The sequence below is a fragment of the Gopherus evgoodei genome, chromosome 2, assembly GCF_007399415.2.
Source record: "Gopherus evgoodei ecotype Sinaloan lineage chromosome 2, rGopEvg1_v1.p, whole genome shotgun sequence".
In the NCBI taxonomy this organism is placed as follows: domain Eukaryota; kingdom Metazoa; phylum Chordata; order Testudines; family Testudinidae; genus Gopherus; species Gopherus evgoodei.
Window position 1 is genome coordinate 237,296,562 of NC_044323.1, and position 23,210 is coordinate 237,319,771.

General features: G+C 44.7%; 1 protein-coding gene across 4 annotated transcripts in view; it reads right to left on the reverse strand.

Annotated features, from left to right (window-relative positions):
- The window catches only part of SLCO5A1 (solute carrier organic anion transporter family member 5A1), a 139,235-nt gene extending 116,529 nt beyond the window's left edge, over positions 1 to 22,706 (reverse strand). For all 4 annotated transcript variants that reach the window (XR_003999159.1, XR_003999157.1, XR_003999158.1 and 1 more), the window contains exons 1-2: positions 22,669 to 22,706; positions 19,662 to 21,100 (exon numbers count right to left, since the gene is read on the reverse strand). Coding sequence is in view for 1 of the 4 variants with exons in the window: in XM_030553248.1 (XP_030409108.1) it covers positions 19,662 to 20,700 (1,039 nt within the window). In the remaining 3 variants the exon portion in view is untranslated. The remainder of the gene's footprint in view (positions 1 to 19,661; positions 21,101 to 22,668) is intronic.
- Positions 22,707 to 23,210: the final 504 nt, after the last annotated feature.

The following is a 23,210-nucleotide window of genomic DNA, read 5'->3' on the forward strand; positions in this document are numbered from 1 at the left end:
TCTGACTTGTATATAGACCTGGGTCTGGGGCTTGATCCTTTGGAATCGAGAGAACCTTTTTTCTTTTACTGGGGTATTGGTTTTCATAACATTAAATAGGAAGAAAAAGCAAATACATAGAAGTTACACAGCAAATAACCATAAAGACTCAACTTCAGGTTTTACACTTCTATATTAACTATATTCCCTTCTCTAATAAAAAAGTTAGCTATGGCCTTTTAACAGTATACCAGCATGCCCTCTGTCACAGATGGGATCCAGTGTTTCATTGAGAGCAGCCCACTTAGATGCTGACCCTCCATTTCTGGATAGCCTGCACTTCAAATCCCTTCCCTTTTATCATGGGTTGCAGATTTTTTTTCATTCTTTCGACTGTAGTGCCTCAGTGTAGACACTACCTACACCGATGGGAGGAGTTCTCCCATCAGCATAGATAATCCACCTCCCCAGGAGACAGCAGCTGGATCAAGGGAAGAATCGTTCCAACAACCTAGCACTGTCTACTCCTGGGGTTAGGATGACTTAACTACATCACTGAAGAGTGATTTTTTCACATGCCCAACCAATGTAGCTGGATCGACCCTAACCTTTTAGTGTAGAACAGGCTAGACAATGGTAATTCATGGTTACACTGAGCAGGGGAAACCCTCTCCTTCCTTAGGTTTTCAAGACGGGGATTTTCTTTTCAATTTCAATGTCCTTCCATTAACTTTAATGGGATACCCCACAGGCTGGCCTGAGCCCTCCCCACTGCCCACCCACACACGGGGCCAGCCCTCCCCGGGGCCATCCGAGGCCCTCTCTGCCACCACACAAACCCCTGCCCCGGGGATGGCCTGAGCCCTCCCTGACTCCCATCCACCAGTTCGAGCCCCCACAAGCAACTCTTCCTAGTCCTCCCTCCAGCGCTGGGCTGGTGTTGCCACTCAACCCTCCACCCACCACATGTTCTTCCACACCCCACTAAGGGTCACCCCCACTTTTTTGGCAAAACTGGGCATTTGTCAAGTTTGATCTTGGCAACTGGTGATCAGTTGGCAAGAGCAAATGGGACAAATGCACAGTTTTGTCAAAAAAGTTGGGATGGCTGGGACAGGCCCTAAAAAAGGTACTGCCCCGGCCAAATGGGACATATGGTCACCCTACTGTGAGATGACGCTGTAGTTGCACTCTGGTTACAATTACCTACGCATATATACATGTATCCATTCATAACTATATACATACCACCTAATGGCCATCAAGGTCAGGTCAGAACATTACACGCTTTCATAAAAGACCTTACTTGACATATATTTACATATATATACAATAACATTGTATGCAACCAGTTCATTCAATTGATTATTCTGTGAGGTTCAGACTCCCTGTTCTCTCCTTGAAGTGTCTGGACTCTGATTTTCACAATAATTTACAAAAATAAATTAAAAGTTGCACGGGTTTATTCCTGCACTCATTGAAGCCCATGACAACACTCCTGTAGATATCCATGATCTATTAACCTTCTGAGTAGTGACCTTTTCTTGCTTACACTTGACATTCAATTTAGTCCTCAGAAGCGGCAAGTTTTCATATCTATCACTCTTCATGAGCACAAACACATCAATATTAAAAAATATTGAGAATTATTTAATATATTTTAACTTGTTTTATATCTAAACAGACATGTAACTCCTCCATGCCATGAAGCACTAATGCCAACTTCACATTTTCTTAAGAAGATGATAGTTGTCAGGTAATACATTCTCTTTGAAACCCTTAGGATAACCCATAAGAGAGTTTAAACATTTTGTACAGAATAAATTACCTTATCATTTGTTTTTACACTATCTAAATATTTCATATTAGGAAATATGATGAATTATACAACTCAGATTTCCAGTGGCATTTTTAAAGCAATTGTATTAGTTATAAATATGAATACTCAGAGGGCTTGATTGCAGCTAACACAACTATTGTGAAACATTAGCAGCTCTAACTGGAAAGAAGGAATTAGTTAAAATGAATATTAAGAAGTATTATAGAACTGGCAGACGAAAATGCCAAGTATGTTTACCAAAAAACCGCTCTGAACTGATGGCACTGACTTGTGCTCTCTTAATACTTGCTTCACAATCCCTCATAAGAGGATTAATGTCTATTTTGGCACTATGTATAACAAAAATCAGCACAAGTCTATAGTACATCACCAAAAGTTTGTACCAAAAAACTGAACCATATAATCACACTCACACATTTACTTTTCAAGTCAGGTCTCCCATATTAGAAAGCAACCAGCTGGTGGTTCCCCTAAATCCATCAAGTTGTCTGTTACTCACAGGCAAGTCAGAAAAATGTGAACAGGACTTTTTATTTTTAGTTTCTAAGTAAAATGCAGCAAGGCACATATCCAAGGGAAGAATTTTGTCTTTCATATTATTTTTCAGTACTTTTGCATACAAAAACCTCACAATATAGCACAGATGCTGGACACTGACTTCATTCTTTTTTTCCACCAGCCACGCTGAGGGCACAAAAGCAACAAAGAATAGCCTTACCACAACATCCAGAGATTTCATTGACATAATAGCTAGTTCTATGCCACCAACTCCCTCAAAGTGTGGGTGGTTTCTGGACAGGCCAGGGATGAGGTTGGAACCACTCTAGCCTAGAGGAGTCACTCTAGCAACCGAAACATGGGGCAGCCCTTAGGCCCAGAGTCTAGGTTCCACCAGCACAACACAACTGGGCTGAAATGGCTGAATATCTTTATTAAAAGATAAAGGGAAAGTTCACAGTATTCCTGAAATATTACTCCATTGTTTATTTTTTTTCTGTCAAATATAGGAAGATGTCTACCTTCTAACATAAACCTCACTGATGGCAACACTTCTAACACAAGTATTCAGCAACCCATGCAGTATCTGTACAAGATCTATCTCTTCCAGTTTACAGACACACTTTCTCCACCAATACCTCCACACAGCTTGGACAGTATGAACAATCAAAAGGGTACTTCACACACCTAGTGACTCATAAGCATGGTACCATGATGGGGTCCTTCTGTTAGTCTTTACAGTTATTCTTGTAGTTTGCTTCTCCACATTTCTTCAACCATAGAGAACTGTAACAGTGAGCTTTTTCCAAAGTGCAGCTTTGTATTCGAACTATGCTAGGTTTTTGTTTGGGGGGAAAGGGGAGGTTAATGACCTAATTCTCTTTCCTTACATTAATAAATCAAATATTCCATTTGCTACTTAAAATCTTACTACTTATTACAGTGGCCCAGATTCTAATTGTGTCAGTGGAAATCTGGAGGGACTCATAACTGTACCCCCATGCTCCAACCTCCACGCTCCCCGCCTCACCATGCCACTCAGAGCATCAGGACTGGCAGCCGCGCTGCTGGGCCGAAGACAAATGAAGTATATTGTGTATTCCTTCATTTGCCTCTGGCGACCATCCTCTACCATCCTAATCTTGGGTTGGAAAGGAACAAATGGACTCATTATCCTTTGACAGCCTTTCTCTTCCCCCTTTTCCATTAGCTTCCCTGGCTGTTAATCCCAGAGACTAGCCAATCAGTTTGATCTCATTTCACATAGAAAGGCTGATCTCCTTTTAATTGTCACAAATGCTAGTCTGGTCTGTTTGACTGGCAGTTGTCTCATCTAGTCTTCAAGTAGGTTTTTCAAGGTAAACTGGCTATCCACTTTCTGTTTGGAGAGACTCTAAATACCAGTGGGAAAAAGGTACAAGCCATTCCCCTGAAAACCTCTAGAAATGGGCTCCCGAAAGCTTCTAATTCTAAACCATGATTGACAACTAAATCAAGCCAACTTGCCCTCCTCCCTTTGCAATGCAGAGTGGACAGGTGTGGAGCTGACCAGAGGGATGTCACGGCTTTGTACTCTTCTGTACCTGTGGCTTCACCTCCAGAGCAGGAGCATTTTGGTATGAGAGAGATTGCTTCTTCAAAGATACTTCCCTTACTTCTGTGCTCGAGCAGACATGGAAGAAAACATAGGAATGTTATCATCCATTCCCAGCTACTTGTTTCTCCTCCTGTTGACTGGTTTTAGGATGGCCAGAGACCAGTCGAGAGATTTGTCTCCCTATCCGCATCTGTCATCAGGATTTAAGATCACCTAAAATAAAAAACAACTCAGGTATGTTTATTAGAAACAAAGTAAGTAAATGGGGTATGCTATAAAGGACTCCCAATACAGGAAAGCAAGGTAAATAGGTAAAGGTGACACTATAATTATACTGACAGTGACCAAAAAGGGTTTACTCCAGGGGTGGGCAAACTTTTTGGCCTGAGGGCCACATTGAGGTTCTGAAACTGTACGGAGGGCTGGATAGGGAAAGCTGTGCCTCTCCAAACAGCCTGGCCCTCGCCCCCTCCCACTTCCTGCCCCCCTCAGAATCCCAACCCATCCAACCCCCCCTGCTCCTTGTCCCTTGACCACTCCCTCCCAGGACCCCCCGCCCCTAACTGCCCCCTGGGGACCCCACCCCACCCAACCCTCCCTGCTCCCTGTCCCGACTGCCCTGACCCCTCCATAACCCCACCCCCTAACAGGCCCCCCAGGACTCCCACACCTATCCAACTGCCCCCTGCTCCATGTCCCCCGACTGTCCCCCCAGGATCCTTTCCCCTTATCCAAACCCCACGCTCCTTACCATGCCACTCAGAGCACCAGGACAGGAGCCAGCCATGCTGCTGTGCAGTCTAGAGCATCGGGGCAGGCCGGTGCTGGCGGCACAGTGAGCTGAGGCTGCAGGGCAGGGGGAATGGGAGGAGGGGCCGGGGGCTAGGCTCCCCAGCCGGGAGCTCGAGGGCCGGGCAGGATGGTCCTGCAGGAAGGATGTGGCCCACAGGCCATAGTTTGTCCACCTCTGGTTTACTCCCTTTCCAAGACAAGTCCCAGGTGCGGGGTATGGAGGACTTAAACGGTCTCTACCATTTCTTGAAGCTAGTGTCTGAAACCTGCGCAAGGGAGCCTGGCATACCGCCCATAACATTCCCTTTGTCCTTTTTAACTTTTCCTTCAGCTTTTCCACGATCTGAAGGCAACTCTTATGCTCAGCCTGATGGTGTTGGCTAGAGCGCAGCTCCTTTAGCAGCTCAAGGATAGCTGCCTGCAATTCACTCTGCTAGTTATTCACAGAGAGCAATTCCTTCTCCCTCTTAGCCAGCAGCTCACTGAGGTCCTGGACCTTCAGCTTTACCCTTCCAACCTGTGACACATACGTGTTGTTTTGTGCCACTAAGCCCTCCAACTTGAACCCAAGCTTCTCTATTTCCAGGTCCCGGGACTGTAACTGGGACGCAAGGTCTTTGATTAGAGTAGCCCGTGTGGAACTGACTTGTCTAGCTCCTCACACACCAAATACATCCCATAAATCGATGCTCTTTTCTTAAGTTTCCTTGAGGATTTGGGTTTTTTCCCCGATAAAACTCTCTCAACTTGGGGACAACAAATTCAGTGCCTCCCAGCCCTGGAACAAATCTTTTGCCCAGGGATTCTTCCCTTTACTAAAGTAATGGACACGAGATAAGTGACTCTTTATTATACAGGGCACTCCAGCTGTCCTTCCTGTAGGCATGCACACTCATATTGATAGTAAGAGTAGTTCAAACTATCTGCCTCTTAGCTGGTCAAGCTGTCACTACTATTGCTGAGCAGCAGCAAGATCCCACATGGGTCTCCTTGCCTCGGTGTGTCGGAGATCAGGTCTTCTAATCTCGGCAGCACAGGATATGGAAGGAGCACGAGGTGGGTGCCTTGGGCCTACAAGGCAGAGCTGTCTTCCACTCACCTTGTTGCCTCCTCAATAACTGCTGGTGTGCAGGGCCAGGCCTAGCAGAAATGCTCTGCTCTGGCAGCCTTGGTCTGCTGCCCACCTCGCCTACCTTACTGCAGTCGATGGCTGTTTCTTGGCGATGGCTGGGAGTCGTCAGCCGTGGCAAGCCGACCCTCAGCCATAGGCTGGGGCTCTTCTATCGGTACCGATAACTACTTGTCGTTGGCCAAACACAAAACCTTAACCAGAGGACAAAACCCGCAACCAAACCTCCGGCTTCCCAGCTGGTGCTTCCCGACTGAAGAAGAAATGAGCTTGTTAGCTCAGTGGGGCACGAGTACAATGTGACAGCTGGCACTAAGCCGCCCACTTGTGGGACACAACGGCACACCAGCTGCCAGTCTCTCATCCTACCCATCCCTAGTGTGCTCAGGCACGGGAACCCAACCATGCAACCAGTGGGCTGCGATCAGAGTCAGTAAAAATAAAAACAGGCAAAAATAAACAAAATGGGAGTTCTGTCAAGGTCACCAGAACTGTTGACTGGTTTTAGGATGGCCAGAGACCAGGTCGAGGGATTCATCTTCCTACTCTACCCATCTATAATCAGGGTTTAAGACATCCAAAATAAAAACCAACAAAGGAGCACTGGAATAAAACTCAGGTATGTTTATTAGGAACAAGGTAAATAAATGGGGTATGCTATAAAGGACTCCCAGCACAGGTAAGCAAGGTAACTATACTGACTGTGACCAAAAAGGGTTTACTCCCTTCCCAAGACAAGTCCTAGGTGAGGGTATGGAGGACTTAAAATATCTCTACCATTTCTCGCAGCCTGTGTCTGAAACTTCAACCTCACGATGCAGATTGGGTCCGGAACTGATCAGGTGACTCAGCAGAATGAGAAGTGGACCTAAAGCAACAGGTAGGTGATAACTCTGCTTGATGCTGGCAATTCTTCTTCCTCCTTCCCTGCAGTGTCGTGGGTGCAAGTAAGATCCAGATTAGAGGGTGGCAGCTAGAAGTTCACCCTTGCATGCAAGTGTGTTAAACCCTCTCACAACCCTAAGGCACGGTGCTCTGGCTTACATACCTGAGTAGAACACACTGCTGTGGTCCAGCACTCTGCCGCTCAGATGGGCAGCAGCTTCCCTCTGACATGCTAACCCTTATATGCCCTGCTGTTACTGGGCAAATCACATGTCACATGGTTGCCTGGTTGCCCACCTTTCAGTAGAAAGGGCGGGAAACTATACCTGAGGAGGATGAGAGAAGGAAAGCCATGATGGATTCCTTGTTGTTGTCTGGAATTCAAGATGGCGTGTGGGTATTCATGCCAAAATAGAAATACAGAAATTCTCCCCCTACAGTCCTGCAGTCAAGAGAGCACATGCAGAACAGCAATACCTCTGTTATATAACATAATTACCACTCCATGAAAGTATTCAGTCATTGACGCTGATGATGGATCCCAGAGCAATATGGAGCCATCAGAGATCCAGGTAAGTGCAGGTGCCAGTTAGAAGCCAATTTCAGAACATGGTTACATGCTGTAGGCTACTCCTTTTTTAGCTCTGCTATTGAATAATTATTCAACAAGCACTGAATTATGGCATTAAGCCTCAGTAACGCATTGTAGAGTGAGTAGTTCTACCACTGCAGTACAACCTCAAGAAAATATCATGCCTCACGCTGCCTTCTGCAGAGCACAGAAGTTTCACCAACCTTAAAGAGGGAGCATCATACACTCCCCTCATCTCCATGGCCCCCCAACTCCCATAAGTGGTGAAGAAAAAGGGCACAGACATAGCCTCACTACTTCCCTCTGCCTCTTCAGTACTCTCTATACACAGGCTAGCCAGCGGTATGAACACTCCTCTTTGCGTCTGGCACCTGTGAGAGGGAGCAAAGTTCCCTGTGCCCTCTCCCTCTGCCAGTGGTGGCTGAGCACAACCCAGTTCTTGAGTTATGTCGTCAATGAGATCTTGATGACAAATCTGGGAAAATAAAGCTCATCACCGCTGTTGTTACGATGTCTTGTCTTTTCTAATCTTGTTGTATAACAGAAATACTGTTTATGGTACTGGATTCTAGGTGCAATAAATGACTTTTGTGACTATAAAATACCAGAGTTTGCTTCAACCTTCAGCCAAACTCAAAGTCAATTATTACCTTCAATTACTTCATCACTATTAACATTATTACTGAAATAAGGACACTTCTGACTTCCAAAATTTCACTTTCTGAAGTTCCTATTTTAAGCCAACATATTGAAGACTCAGAAAAAAAATCACATATTATCTATATTCCCCACAGAGAATAAATTTCCCAAGGGATACCCTCATTGATCCTTTTGCAAGACAGCTACATTAAACCAAGTCTATATAAACTGCTCATCAGGTGCATAGAATCTACAGTCCTTAATATTTCATTACACTAGTAGAAATTATGTTATGTTTGGAAACAGAAGGGTTATAAACTATTACTGAACTTGTTTTCACCACAAACAGCATAAATTCCCTATTAAACTTGCACTTCATTGATTGGAACTAATGAACTGAAAGACAATCATTTTAAAAATCCTATTTAAAAAAAATATTTTCCTTACCTGTGATGCTAGCAAATTAAATTACGGAAACAGAGAGGATTTTATGGCCCCAAATCTCAACACTGTAGCTCAGGAAGTGCCAGGGGAAAAAAAAGGAGGGAGGGGGCAGAGACGGGTTTGATTCACCTTTGTACCTTCCAAATTCTGAGCCCTTCTAGAGGCCTCCCTGACCTCCAACGCAATTTAGAGCACCCCATGGGCTCCTCTGAGTTAACGTAACCTTACTGGTCAACAGAACTAACGCAGAACAGCTGAGGGCACTGTGCTCTGACCAGACTCCTATGCCAGGAGCTACACAGGAGGTTGATACAAGACTGTTCCTCCAGCCTTGTACTGGTGGGAGGAAATATGTCTCCTTGATAGGCGTTCATGATGGGGGTTGAGGGGGGAGGAAATGTGTTTTCCCTGCCCCAACCCCACATGTCAAGGAGATTCCCCAATGGGGTGATCTCCCTGGATTCCTATGCCTTTATGCCACCAGAGCAATGTAAATAGGCCACAGTGTGGCCTAAAAATCTAATTTACCTTTCATTTTATTTGTTTGCAGGGACATGCTAGCCGCTTCTGGGAGCCGCCTGAAGTAAGCACTGCCTGGAGCCTGTATTCCAAACCCACTCCCACATCCTAACTCCCTGTCCCAGCCCTGAGCCCCCCCCTGGCACCCAAACTCCTTCTCAGGGCCCGCACCCTGCACCCCCTCCCGCACTCCAAACCCCTTGGCCCGAGCCCAGAGCCCCTTCCTGTACCCCAAACCCCTCAGCCCCAGCCCCAGATCAGAGCCTGCACCCCCAGCCAGAGCCCTTAACCCCCCCCGACACACCCTAACCCTCTGCCCCAGCCTTGAGCCCCCTCCTATATTCCAAACCCCTCATCTTCATCCCCATCCCAGAGCCTGCACCCCCAGCTGGAGCCCTCACCCCCTCACAAACCCCAACCCCATGCCCCAGCAAAACTGAGTGAGGGTGGGGGAGAGCAAGTAAAAGGAGGGGGAATAGAGTGAATGGGGATTGCGCTCAGAGCAGGGGCCTAGCAAGGGTGTTCCCTTTTCTGCAGTCAGAAAGTTGGCAACCCTAGTTCTGAAGTTAGCAGGGGTTCCCTGCTTTTGCTTTGGTGAGCCCACTTCAAATGTCAAATGAAAATTAAGCTAGTAAAAGACGATGGATGCTGGATCCCCACTAACAGATGTGCCACAATGTAGAGAGAAGAGATTTTTAATGTTAGAACAGTAAATATTAGAATGCATTCCAGAATTATTATTTATTAATACCATAGTGCCTAGGCCCCCAGTCCACAGTCAGGGTTCCATAGTGCTAGATTCTGTACAAACGAGAAATAAGAACTGTCCCTGCCCCACGGCACTCACAATCTAGCCAAAGAGTTTTCTCTCTGTTTGGATTATATTATATATAATTAAACTTCCTGGGTTCAAAACAGGGAGGCTTTATGATAGCTCTCCTTCTACCTTCCTACCTATTGAAATCCCTCCCCCCACACATAAAAAAAAGTCATGTATCTTCAGAACAAATAATAAAGACTAAAGTGCTCTGAAAAAACGGGGAATTTTTGGAAGAGGTGAACTTAAGTGCCTTTACACAGGTGTGAGGGGTAGGGGAAATGACAAGAGGAGCCAGAAGTGGTAATAACTAAGAGTATGACTTAATGGGTTTAGATGAAACTCGGTGAGATGCTTTCCATAAATGGGATGTAGATGAGAACGAGCTCCAGGAGAGACACAAAGAAAAGAAGAAGCAGAGGGAGGCACTATCTGTCAGAAACACCAGCTAAAGATTAAATGAATTATCAACAAAGTGGATGTGTGTTGCCTAGAGTGAATGACAAATATTGGGGCCAGCTAATGAGGTATAAGAAATAACTGAATATTTTACTCATAACTACCAAGATATTAACAAATACAGCTATGGATCACCCAAAAGACTGTTATATTATGTAGAGGACAACTTAATGATTCAGAAGGGAAAGAATCCGCCCACCCCAAAAAAGCCATCCCTGCTTCCAGTAGTGCCCCAAATTTTCTTGTGCTCTACGCAGCTGCATATGCCTAAGGACAGCCCTGCCCACACTCCCCAGAATCCGCATTCAAATAATGGCGGGGCTGAGGCGGGCGTATCAGGCGGGGGAGCTGTATGCGCAGCACCCTCCCACCAGTGCTGTCCCAGGCTCGGCGGGGGCCCCAGAGCACAGGGAGGAGGCAGGGACCATGCCACAGAGGAGCTCAGCTGTTTGTGGCGCATGGCAGCACAGCAACCAGAAACTTCTGGGCCTGCCTCTGAGCCTCCCCCTCTCACCTATCGCACCAAGTGGTATGAGCCTCTGGGGGGAGCAGATGGGGCCTGAGTGGAGCAGCAGCTGCTCAGAGCTCCTCCCTGCCCCCCGTTGCAGGCAGCTGGCCCAGAGGAGCAAGCAGGCAGGCAGTGGGAGAAGGGAAGGAGGGAGAAGGGAGCCCTGGACCAGCCAGCCAAGAGCAGCTGAGGGAGAGGCTAGACCAGAGAGGAACCAGCACCACGGCCACCTGCCTGCGGCACACAGCCCCCTCTTTGGCAGGCCAACCTGGGCAGCTGCCCCGGCCACCCACCACAAAAAGGCCATCCCTGGTCTCTGTGGTGCTCCAAATTTTCTGGTGCCCTATGCATATGCTGCGTATGCCTAAGGACAGCCCTGTATATATGCACTACCCAATGTCCCACAGCTGAATATCACATACTAGACAACTAAAACTTCAGGTGGGACAAACAAATTGGATAGCTATTCTTAACAAAAGCCCTTTTGCTTAAGAATTTGCACTGGTCTAGGGGGCAGAGGGTCATGAGTACGAATCTTGCTTCTCATGATTAACATTAATTACTCTGTGTATTCAGAACCCTTATTACTGAATACCCTAGAGAGGCTGCTCACACTGGGAACAGAACCCAACTCCCCAGGAGAGCAAGCCCAAGTCTCCAGACAGTTAGCCAGACTGCCTCCCAGAAAGACTCTACAAAATATAAGTACTCAGTGATGGTCTCTGTAAAACGGGGCTACTCATGCATATGTAGCCCACTGTTTCAGTGCATTACATATTGCCCTCCAGTGGATGGTCCATAGAGTATAACAACAACCTGCTGCCAGCTCTGATGTTACCCCTTTAGATCATTTTGGTAGAGGTCTGTGGCACACTGCTGAGAGTCTATATCAGGCTGGCCGACCTGTGGCTCCGGAGCCACATGCGGCTTTTCAGAAGTTAATATTGCGCTCCTTGTATAAGCATTGACTCCAGGGCTGGAACTACAGGCACCAACTTTCCAATGTGCCGGGGGCTGCTCACTGCTCAACCTCTAGCTCTGCACAGGCCCTGCCTGCACTCCACCCCTTCCCGCCCCCTCCCCTGGGCCTGCCATGCCCTCGCACCTCTTCCCCCTCCAGCCCCGCAGAGCCTCCCGCACAACACGAAACAGCTGATTGCGAGGTGCAGGAAGGGAGGGAGGGGGAGGTGCTGATCAGCAGGGCTGCTGGTGGGCAGGAGGCGCTGGGAGCCCGGGATGGGGGAAGTTGATGGGGAAGATGCTGACGTATTACTATGGCTCTTTGACAAAGTACATTGGTAAATTCTGGCTCCTTCTCAGGCTCAGGTTGGCCACTCCTGGTCTATATGATGATGTAGGGAGGGGAGACAAAGTTGTACATAGTAGAATTTTTATTTTTTAACCTATGAATTTACAATAAAAAAAATTAGGTTAAAATAACATTACTCAGCCTGTGAAATCAAGCACTCAGAAGTCAAAAAGTGTTGGAATTAAAGCTGCCCATGCAACCTTAATTTGGTTTCTTGTGCACATGCATTATGATACAACTGTTAATTGCATGATCACATACTTTTTCCCCCTCCCCCAACAGAACCCCTGCAACATTCAGTCCACAAGAAAGATGTTGTTCAAGGAATAAATCAGGATTGTGTAGTAAGTAAGGCTGTTGTTATGTAGCACCTCCTACTTCATTTGATTAGAAGATGGAAGGTGTGAATGAACATCAAACTTGACATAAACATGCTAGGTGCTTTGAAAGTTTGGGTCCTAGGGTTGTTAAATTAGGCACCCAATCAAGACACCCAAATTTAGTGGGTACTTTTCCAAGTTATTGCCTTAATCTCCTTATGCCTTCATTTCCAACATGTGAAATCCCTCGCTGCCTCACAGAAATGTTGCAAAAATAACTAAGGTTTGTGAGGCTCAGATACTACAGTGATAAGTGCTATTAAAATCCATAGGAAGTTGTTAATTCTGTCTGTATTCAAAGCAAGGTTTAGAAAGATGGTGTTCAGTGAATGAAGCATGGTGTCACACACTGAATGGTGAGGATAACAAGAAATACTGAACAGCTGTCTCACTGACTGAGCACTGTCCATCCTGTGCAATGATAAAGTTGATCTGGGCTCTTTAAGATTCTCAGGAACCACAGCAAACTCCCTCTAGGTCAGGGATCTCAAACTCAAATCACCATGAGGGCTACATGAGGACTAGAACATTGGCCTGAGGGCCGCATCACTGAAACCTTTTCATACAATGATACAAAACTATAGTCAAAAATGAAAAGTAATATAGTATGCCATTAAAAGTCAATGTATTAACTTTTTTAAAACTGTAATGCGAAAAGTCAGTGCTAATTTTGACAATCTTTTCATTTTTGGCCACTTAGCTGGCAGAATTTTGCATCAACCAGAGCATCAATATTAGGTTCGATATCTTGAGACGAAACCAGTCTCAGTGTTGCTTGCAAATTGTACCAAATTCCATACAAAAAAACTTACACAGTTAAGCACACGTGCCAAAATGAGGGCTGCACACACAACTTTTTCTCTGCCCCTTTGAGACTGTGTGTTATCATGTAATCTTTTAAGGACAGGGTCACATACTGTCTCTCATACAATATATACCTTTTTCTACACCCTTAAATTATATAGCATCTTACATTGATTTTTCTACTGACTTTTATTGCGTTGTCACAGTAGCCCACTATATGTTTACCAGCAAAGGACTTGCTACTTACTATAAACCTGAGCGGCTAAGTATGCAAAAAAACCCACTCCACCCCTTCCATGAGGCCTCGCCCCTGCCCCACTTCTTCCCACCCCTTTCCCGCCCCCATTCCAACCCCTTCCCCAAAGTCCCAGTCCCGACTCGGCCCCCTCTCTGCCTTTATTCCAACCCCTTCCCCAAATCCCTCTCCCGGCCCCGCCTCCTCCCCTGAGCATGCCGCATCCCCACTCTTCCCCCCTTTTCCTCCTGGAAAGTCCTAAGCACCACGCAGCATGCTTGGGGAAGGGGGAGGAGAGGAGAGGAGAGGAGAGGAAAGGGGAGCTTGGCAGGCCACAGGAAATAACTCTGCGAGCCAGCCACATGTTTGAGACCCCTGCTCTAGGTCTTCACATCCACATTTCATCTAAATTTTGCTGATTTATTCTGCATAACATCTCTAAGATACCGCCTTTCAAATCCACACAGCTAAAGCTCTCACCTAAATGCTCATCATCTCACGTCTCCATTACTTCACCAAACTTCTCTCTGAACATGATAAATGCAATCTTACCCCACTCATACCCATCCAGAATGCTGCTGCTAAAATGAATTTCCTAGACTGTTGCTTTGATCACATCACCTTCTCTTTGAATCCCTCCACTAGTTCCTCTTCTCTACTGCATCAAACACAAGCTTCTCATATTCACTTTAAAGGCCTTTCTCAGCCTCTCCCCACACTACAGTACCTATCGTCTCTCATTCTCTACTGAGCTACCGATGCTCACCTCTGATCAGGCACCATGTCAGTCTCCATTGTCCACTAGTTAAAATGTTCAAACAAGCACTTCTGTGCTTTCTCCCATGCTTCCCTACACATTTGGGAGGTGCTTCCCACAAAGTTACCTCATTAACCACCTTCAAATCCCTCCTCAAAACTCTTCTTTGCCATGATGCCTACAAAAAACTCAACAACAGCTAAGCTGCTGGCATGCAGAGACCACTGCTTGTCATGCTGACCAATACTGTCTGGTTTCCTTGAACTCTCCCATCTGTCTATATCCATCTGTTGTCAGCTGTTTTATTAGACTGTAAGCTCCTTGGGCGTGGGGGGAGAGAGACCGTCTCTGTTCTGTATTTGTACAGCATATAGCACAATGGGCTCCTGGTCTATAACTAGGGTTCATATAAGCTATGGTAATAAAAATAAATAAATAAATAGCAGCACACAAAAGGCCAAATGTCAAGCTCCAGATCCCATCCTCTAGTGGCATAAGCTGCCTGAACTCTGATGGCATAGGCTCAAACGTGAGTGGGGCAGAATCAGGCCATTCAAAAGATGTGCTGATTCAGCACTTATCCTGGGCAGCTTCTAACAGTGGATTTGTCCACTGTGAAGCCCCAGATTCATTTTACAGCTGCCCTCCGACAGTGGAACCATTAGAGGAGCAGAGCAGTGGTCCTGCTCACTCTTTTCCTGTGCCCATGGAAATGAATCTGCTTGCAAACATAACTAGAGATCTTACAGAGAGTATTTTTATGCATTTCATGAAAAATATATGATGGGCACATACAATAGTTAACTATGAAACACTGATAGGTCAAAGATTTCAAAGTAAAATGTAAGAGTATTAAGATGGCCTAGCTGACATTGAGAATCTAGAACTTCATTATGAAACTAAGACAGGAGTCAAACTTTTTTTTAAATCAGTCAGATATTATTTCCCTACAGTTTAGGAAAGGATAAGTTTATTTGGCTCCCATGCCAGCTATCTGTATCAACTCCATTTACATAGGCTTTATCTAATTTTCCAGATAGTTACTCGTAATGCTTTATCCTTGCATACACAGTAATTATGTTCTGAAAATTGAGGATACTGTATACTAAAATTAAACCGTTTTATGCATTTTTCCTCGTACTTTATCATAATCAGTCTAAAGCATTCTGGAATCTGAAAATGTAACACGTCTCATACAAAGGCTAATTCATTTTAGTAAAGAACCTTAACTTCTATCAAAATACTGTGTTAATGGAATGCTTTTTTAATAAAAACTGAAAATGGCTTTCCACACATATGGAATCTCACACAGTAAATATATTATATATTTTAATGTGTAAATGAGCAAATTCTTTTTGTATATCGTGTTGCCTGTTTTACAAAAGTGATTCCACAACTGAAGTGCCTAATATCACTCTCCCCAACAAATGCTCAAGATCTCATCTTTTCAGGAGATAAATTATAATCAAGAGCCACAAGTAAGTGCCCAAATCATGGTTCTTTAAGCCATCCACATACACCTTCACTGGATCGTTAGAATTACTCAAGGTGTAAGTCAGTTTTAGAATTTGTCAGTTTGTAGGAATGGTGCCAAGAGGGAGGGAGGGAGAAAGAGAAAGAGAGAAAGAGAAAGAGAGAAAGAAAGAAAGAAAGAAAGGAAAGTTAAGGTCCAATCCAGTTCCCACGGAGATCAACGGGAGTTTGCCATGGATAGAAATGCAAGTAGAAATTGGACACTAGTGGATAATTTGCATATATCAGGCCACTGAAAGCAGACATGTCTCATAGTAACAAAACCTACAAGAGAATTGAGTACTGAATAAAAATAATAATGAGTCCTTGTGGCACCGTAGAGACGAACAAATTTGTTGCTTATGCCCAAATAAATTTGTTAGTCTCTAAGGTGCCACAAGGACTCCTCATTGTTTTTGTTAATACAGACTAACATGGCTACCACTCAAACCTGAATAAAAATAAACCACTGACTGCCCACTTCTGTCTTGGATTCTGCTGCTTTGCCTCTTCTTATATTTCTCAGGTGCCTGCCATGACAGTGACTTTTTCAAAGACATGAAGGCCTCCAAATTTCACATCTTACACTTTCTCACTATTCGTATGTTGGCACAAAAGGGTCAACAGGTGTAAAGGAGCATGTGGAATCAATGCAGCATTGCTGTTACAGGAAAGAAACTTTTTTTTTTTTAAATGAAAGAAAAGAGTATCTACTGCACTGTGCAAACTGCCCAAGTACACACATCACTGCTTGGCACCTTTGTCTTAATAAAAATGACATAACACCTTGTAAATTGGCACAGTGCCATCCTGACAGATGGGCTGAAGTGTAGGCAGTCAAGAGACTATGTATAAGTATCAGATGTGTTTTCTGAGAGCAGGACTTCCAGCCAGGAATGTCAAAACAGCTGTCCACCTTGAGCTTGCATGCCTATGCTTAAGAGGATATGCTATTGCCACTCAACCCATGAGCTGGATTAATTTAGAAAATAAATAAAATAGCTTCCAAAGCCACATAAGGTGAGTTTTCATAGAATCAGGATTAGTGATCTGCAGGGGCTTTACAGAATTACACTTAGTGTAAAAATGGGCAAGCCTTAAAGGGTTGTAAGAGGTTTTAAGCTCTAAGGTTTTGCAGAACTTTTTTCAAGTTGTATGGTTGTAAACAAAAAGTCTCAATTAAGCAATATTTTTCAGAGTAAAATACTCAGAAGCAGTACAAGTTCAATTATCTATGTCAATGTCTTTATATTTTGAAATATGAAAGATATTTTAAAAAACCTCTCTCCTCACTGAGATATGCTTTACTAAGCATCAGCTCATTGTTTTTTCTCTTCAGAACGTCTCTCAGCGCCCATGATCCCTCACTGAATTGAAAATTGATTACATACCACAGATGTGGGGGGAATACCCACGTGACTAAATTACAGAACCATTTGATAAATGCATTTATTCTTCACCATCAGCTACCCTACCTTCCCTCTGCCCACTACTCCATCTCATCATCAGGACTTCTAAGAGTTCAAACCTCTGAGCAAGTCTCAAATAGCCTTATTTGTTTAAATTAATAGATAAATGTTTTCTCTTTTCCCAAAAGATGAAATATGACATTTACCCACATAATATCACTGATCTAAGCCCCAAATGTGCAACATTCAGTCCTGAACAAGTGGCAGTTTAAAAAGTCCAATATATTACTCAATCCCACAGAGCTTTTTACACTGTTGAAGAGAGGCAATACCCAGATTTCCAATGGAAAACAACACTTGCTTATAGCCCTGTAAGTCCTGAGATATTGGACTATACAGTTGTGATTTTTTTATATACATACATACATACACACACACACAGAGCAAAGCTATTTTAGCCATTTTAGAGGCGTTTTTATTGTATTCACTAAAATTTTTCTCCCCTTAATCCCTATACTGATGGATTCATAGGCTAAATTGTTCAAATGTGGGTGCCTAAAGTTAGGCACCTAAATTCAAATGTAAGCATCTAAATAAAAACACATCTTTTTGTGAGTTGTGCATCCGTAGCAAACAATCCGAAGCCAATAATGTTGCAGTTAGGTAAGTCAGAGCAAAATCAGTCCCGTAACTCCAGGCTCATATCCATTTCTTCATACATCTCCAACTCACGTTTGCTTTGTTAATCTAAAAGGCAGTCCTTTAATACTTTGATTTTCATTGTATTTGTTTTATTTCAATATCCTCCATTGGGCAAGCAGAACGCTTTCACTACACACACACACACACACAATTTCAGAACCCTGATCTTGCTTCCCTCTTCACGCAGGACTCAGAGACTGTCCTCCTGCTTTTTTGCTTGCCACAGAAATCTCTCTCCTTTCCGAGAAAGATTCAAATCCCTTTCTCTGCCATCACAAGCTATAGTTACTAATCCTGACCTGCTTGCTTACCTCCTTCCAAACACCAAGAAAGCTCACTCCATGCTACTTTGCATGTCCAAATCAACACCACTTAACCAGAGGGAAGGAGGGAAAGGAAAGATACTCTGTTGCCTACTCAATATTTCACTACGATGATTTGTGACCGATAAAAACCATACTAGGTCTTTTTTGAAAACCAGCAGTGCCAAAAATGCCCAAAATGCCTTGGGCTTTGTAAAGACACTGCCTAGAGAACTAACTTAAAAATGATTCAGGGCACAATCAAATTGCTGACAAATAGGTCAAAAGGAACAAAAATAGTGATCCCCATGTGATCTAATATTTCTGCTGAATAAAATAATTACATGCATACCTTCTCACTTCATTAGGCATGTTTCAATCATGAATGCCCATTTTCCATGGAACTATTGCTTTTAAGGTTAACTTGAAGGCAAAATAATTTAACTTAAGATCAATAATAATAACTCTACAAAAACAGTCATGATGAGCAACCAAAACCATTAGTAGTCCTCTCCATCCCTCACAGAGCCTCCGCTTTCCTTTAAAAATAATACAGTACAATGTAAGCAAGCTTCATTTCATATAGGATAACGCAAAACACTACTGTAAACCTGGAAACCAGTGCACTGCTTCCCCCATAAGCACATTTGGAGTCTAGTCATGATCTCTAAAATCCTAACTGGTCTGTGACTCAATTACCATCAACTGGGTCACTCTCACTATCTCAGGATTAAACTACCCAGGGCCAGGTGCCAGTTGTTCTCTGGGGGTGACCCAATACCTCCTACTAGCTGTCTGCCAAAATCTAAAGCTGGAGAACTTCAGGACACAGCCTGACATGCATTTCTGGTCAAGTTTTTGATTGATTTAAGGATCAATTTAACAGTTGAGATTGGGGGGACTGTTTAATTTTGTGACTTTTCCAAGGATGTTGATTATTTCCCATTATTTTATTAACGTTTTTTAAATTACGTAAAGTTTTCAGATGATTTAGTGATGAGTGCCAAAACACATTTCTAAGCAAGGATAAATAAATATTAGGAAAATAAAGTATGTTGTTCAAATATGACAGCTCTTCCACAGTATTCACAAAATGTTATGACTATGGTAAAGATAGGTTAGCTGAAGTTTTGAAATACAAGGCTTCATTATTATCAAAGATCTCCTACGGAACATTGTAAACTATAAAATAACATTTATTTCTGAAAAACTGTTACCTACTATTGTTATTTGTAATCCCAAAAATTACTTTAACTGACAAAGATTAGAGAAAAAAAACCACTGTTCATTTAAGACCGTGTGTGTAGTCAGTGTCATGGTTTCTCAAAAACAGGTGACACTAACTGATTATATATAAGAGAGTTGGTCAATACAGCAGGGAAGAGAAAAAATAAATTTAAAAAATGTCACTGTTACACTACAAAAAGTAGCAGGGAAACTCAGGGCAGGTGTAAGACCTGGAACTAGCTTTAATTCATGTTTTGAAAAGGATTAGATTTTGAGCCAATGGTGTCCCTTTAAAAAGCTTAGTTATTTTTATTACGATGCCTTACCTAGGTACAGTGATGCATTTTCTTTCTTGACATTGTCATCTAAGTAGGTTGGTCCCAAGGTATAGATGGGTGTGGATCCCATGCCAATGAGAATTTGGGCACAAATGAATAAAGCTACATAGAGGGAGTGATCATTTCCACCTGAGTCCTTGACACAGGCTGGTGACTCCAAATGGTCTTTGGTGGTATTATTGCCAGTCACGCACAAGCCCTCGTTAGAGAGGGAAGAGTTCAATTCTTGGATCTGATATGGTGGAGAGATGAAATGAGGTAAAGAAAAAAGTGCAGCCCCAAGAGCAATGAAAAACCCACCTACAGCAAGCCAGAGTGGCCTCCGTCCGCGCCCCCCAAAGTAACTGATGAACACCACGACCACCAGACTACCAATATCAAAACAGCTGACCAGCAGCCCAGACTCAGAGCTTTTCAAACTGTACCTCCTCTCAATGGTGGTAATAACACTGCTCAGATACCCAGAGACCATTAAGGACTGAATGAAGGTCAGAAAGCACATGCACACCAAGAAGAAACGGGAATCTGTCAACACCACGCTGAGACACTTTCTACCTGAGAGAGCTAGCAACGTGGAAGCTGGGGAAACACCTTTGCTTGTGCCAGCAAAGTTATTACAGTCTGTCCTCTCAGTGAAACTCCCGACCCCTGAAAAGGTGGAGGCTGTGAAAGAAAATACAGTCCCAGAAGCAGCAGCAGCAGCACCGTTACTGTGAGCTGATTTGTTGGTGTCAAGGCCACATCTCAGGTCAGACCTCGCTTGGAAACTGTGCCAGAAACTCCGTTTTGCCTCAAGAAGGGTGCTTTGTGTTGTGGTAATCCGAGGAGCAGACCTGTTCAGAGCTGGCAAACTTTTGGACCTGAAGCTCTCCGCCTGATCCTCCAGCTGTTGTTCTCTGGGGGAGAATGGGTGCTGCTGCTTTATCGCTGGCGATGCCATGCTGGCAACAACTCTGGTCTGCATCAAGTTAAAAAACAAACAAACATCGGACACATTGTATTGTTCAGTTAGAACCTCCGTTGCCATTTCATCATGTAAACCCAAGGAAGTGTAACATATTCTCTGTGGATTTACTTCCCCGACTCCAACACACAACTAACCGTGGCACACATCAATGTATAAGAGCACGTGTCTAGCAGTGTCCTTTGTGGCTCCATCCTTCTTAGCGCTTCGTAGGAGCGGTCCTAACAGCCGAGTTATGAACAGCTTGGACGGTGCCTCTATCCTTCTGCAGGAACATTTCCCACATGGATTAATTAGCTATGTTTAACAATGAAAAAGCACCAGGGTGCAAGGTACAGCCCAGCCTGGGCAAGGGAGAGCTCTTGGTCATCTGCATCTTTGCCTCTTCCTATCCGCAGGCTGCAGCAGGGAGGCTGTCGGCACCGAATCCTGTTTAAAACCTCCTGATGGCAAATCTGCCAATCTGTAATGCAGAGAGATCAAGCAGAAGGTCAGCAAACTGATTTTGTCCTGCTTTGCCCGGCACTAGCTCCCAACTGCAGCTCCTCAACCCGAGGCTAGAAAAGGACATGAAGGGCACTGCTGCCAAGCTCCCTCTCCGCTCCTGAACAGTAAGAGCAGGACGTCTGGGACTCTTTCCCAGCAATCATATACCCCATACCCACTCCCCTGACTCTGTCCAGTTTAAAGCTTCTCTCTTGTATTGGTCTCATAGTTAACCCTCAATTATGACTCACTCAGATTCATTTTATTTTGAGGGAACTAATTATACCAATTTTCAACCCCCTACTGGATTGCTCCCACTGAAATAGAAGAATTGCAAGACATCTGAATACACTCAGTTTATGTTATTTGTGAAAACAAAAAGTACAGATATTTGTATAAGATGAATGTACATATATACATATATATCCATGTGCCTCATTCAAAGAGAGATCCTGTTATTTATAGCCAAATGCATCAGTAAAAGGTCAACATACCAACTCCTTTATTTTCAGTACTAAAAATAAACACACTGGAATAAATATTCAATTACAAATATCAGGGACACTGCAGACTGTCTGTATCCCACACTGAGTTCACCCGGCTAGCTTCCTAATTTACAGAGACTTGGAAATCATGAGCAGTATTTCTCAAAACAAGGAAAAGAAAAGGACACAGGAAACAAAGAGATTCAGAAACGTGACTCTCTCTAGACACCCATCTAATGCACACATGCAGCACCCTGAAAAGCAGACAAGGTCCTTACAACACACACAGATGCACTTGGTACACAGGCACAAAGAGCTAATGCAGCTGTAACTGCATGCACAAATTACATGCATAAGCATAGACATACAATACACATACAGAATACATGCAAACACTCATATGTAGTGCACACATGGTAATCAGTGTACTGCTAGTGAATTATGTCTCTGTGCGTCACCATCTGGGAGAGTAATTGCTGTCCTTTATATGTCAGTTCCCCTTTTGTCTTTCTGTCCAGCTCAGCTTTGTGCAACCAGTGAAGATAGACATAAATGCCCACACACACACTTTCTCCCTCTCAAAGTGAGGAGGTGGAGGGTATCAGTTCAACTCAGCAGCTGCCGCTGCCATACAACTCGTGCAATAATTTTCATGTACGTAGCGCGTGCAATGATCCACATACAATAACGAGCATACCTCCAGCCTGTTGTCACACCGTAAACTGCATGCCTGCACACACACACACACACCACACACACACACACACAGCACGTTCAATGACTCCCACACTATCTCCATGTAGCTGGCATGTGCAGCAACTCCCGTGCAATAATGTGCATGTGCGTGACACGCTGGCGTGTCTCTGCGGCGAGTGGCTCCCAGTTACAATCCGCATGTGTTGCATGTTCAGCGACTCCCACATACTATTTTGCGTGCCTGTCCAATGTCTCCTACTCAACCAGCTTCAGACACACCAGGAGGGGGGAGCTAGAGGAAGGAGAGTCACTGAATCCCACTAGGGCCCCCAGTACCAGTAATAAGAAAGAGCCTGTTACTCACCCCTCAGGGCGGGGCGCTGCGGCAGGGGCAGGGGCAGGGGCAGGGAGGGCAGCAGCGGCCCCGGGTCGGCGCTGTCCTGTAGCCGGGAGCGACACTGAGCGGAGCAGCGCACGCAGGCGTATAGGCGCAGCCTCCCGGGCGGAGCGGGAGGGGCGCGGGTCTAGCCGCGGCGGCTGCCCGTGGGAGGGGCTCGGGGGGGGGGCGCTGCTTGGCCTAGTGCCCAGAGAGATGCCCCCTCCCCCGGTAATTCGCACCGATCACTAAAGGAGCCAGCTAGGCTATCTAGCAGCAGCCCTGTGGGTCCCGGGATATTAGCGAGGCAACGTCCTGTACATGGCCAACTTCTGTGGGGGAGACGGAGACGCTCTGGTGGCTGGAAAGCGTCTCTCACTCACCAGCAGAAATTGGTCCAATAAAAGCAATGACCTCACCCACCGTGTCTGTAAAGTATTCCTAGGAATATAGAAATTGCCATATCATCCTGGGCAGCGCATGCATCTCCAGCTGAGGGAGGCTAGCCCCCAGCCCCGCCCCTTCCAGGT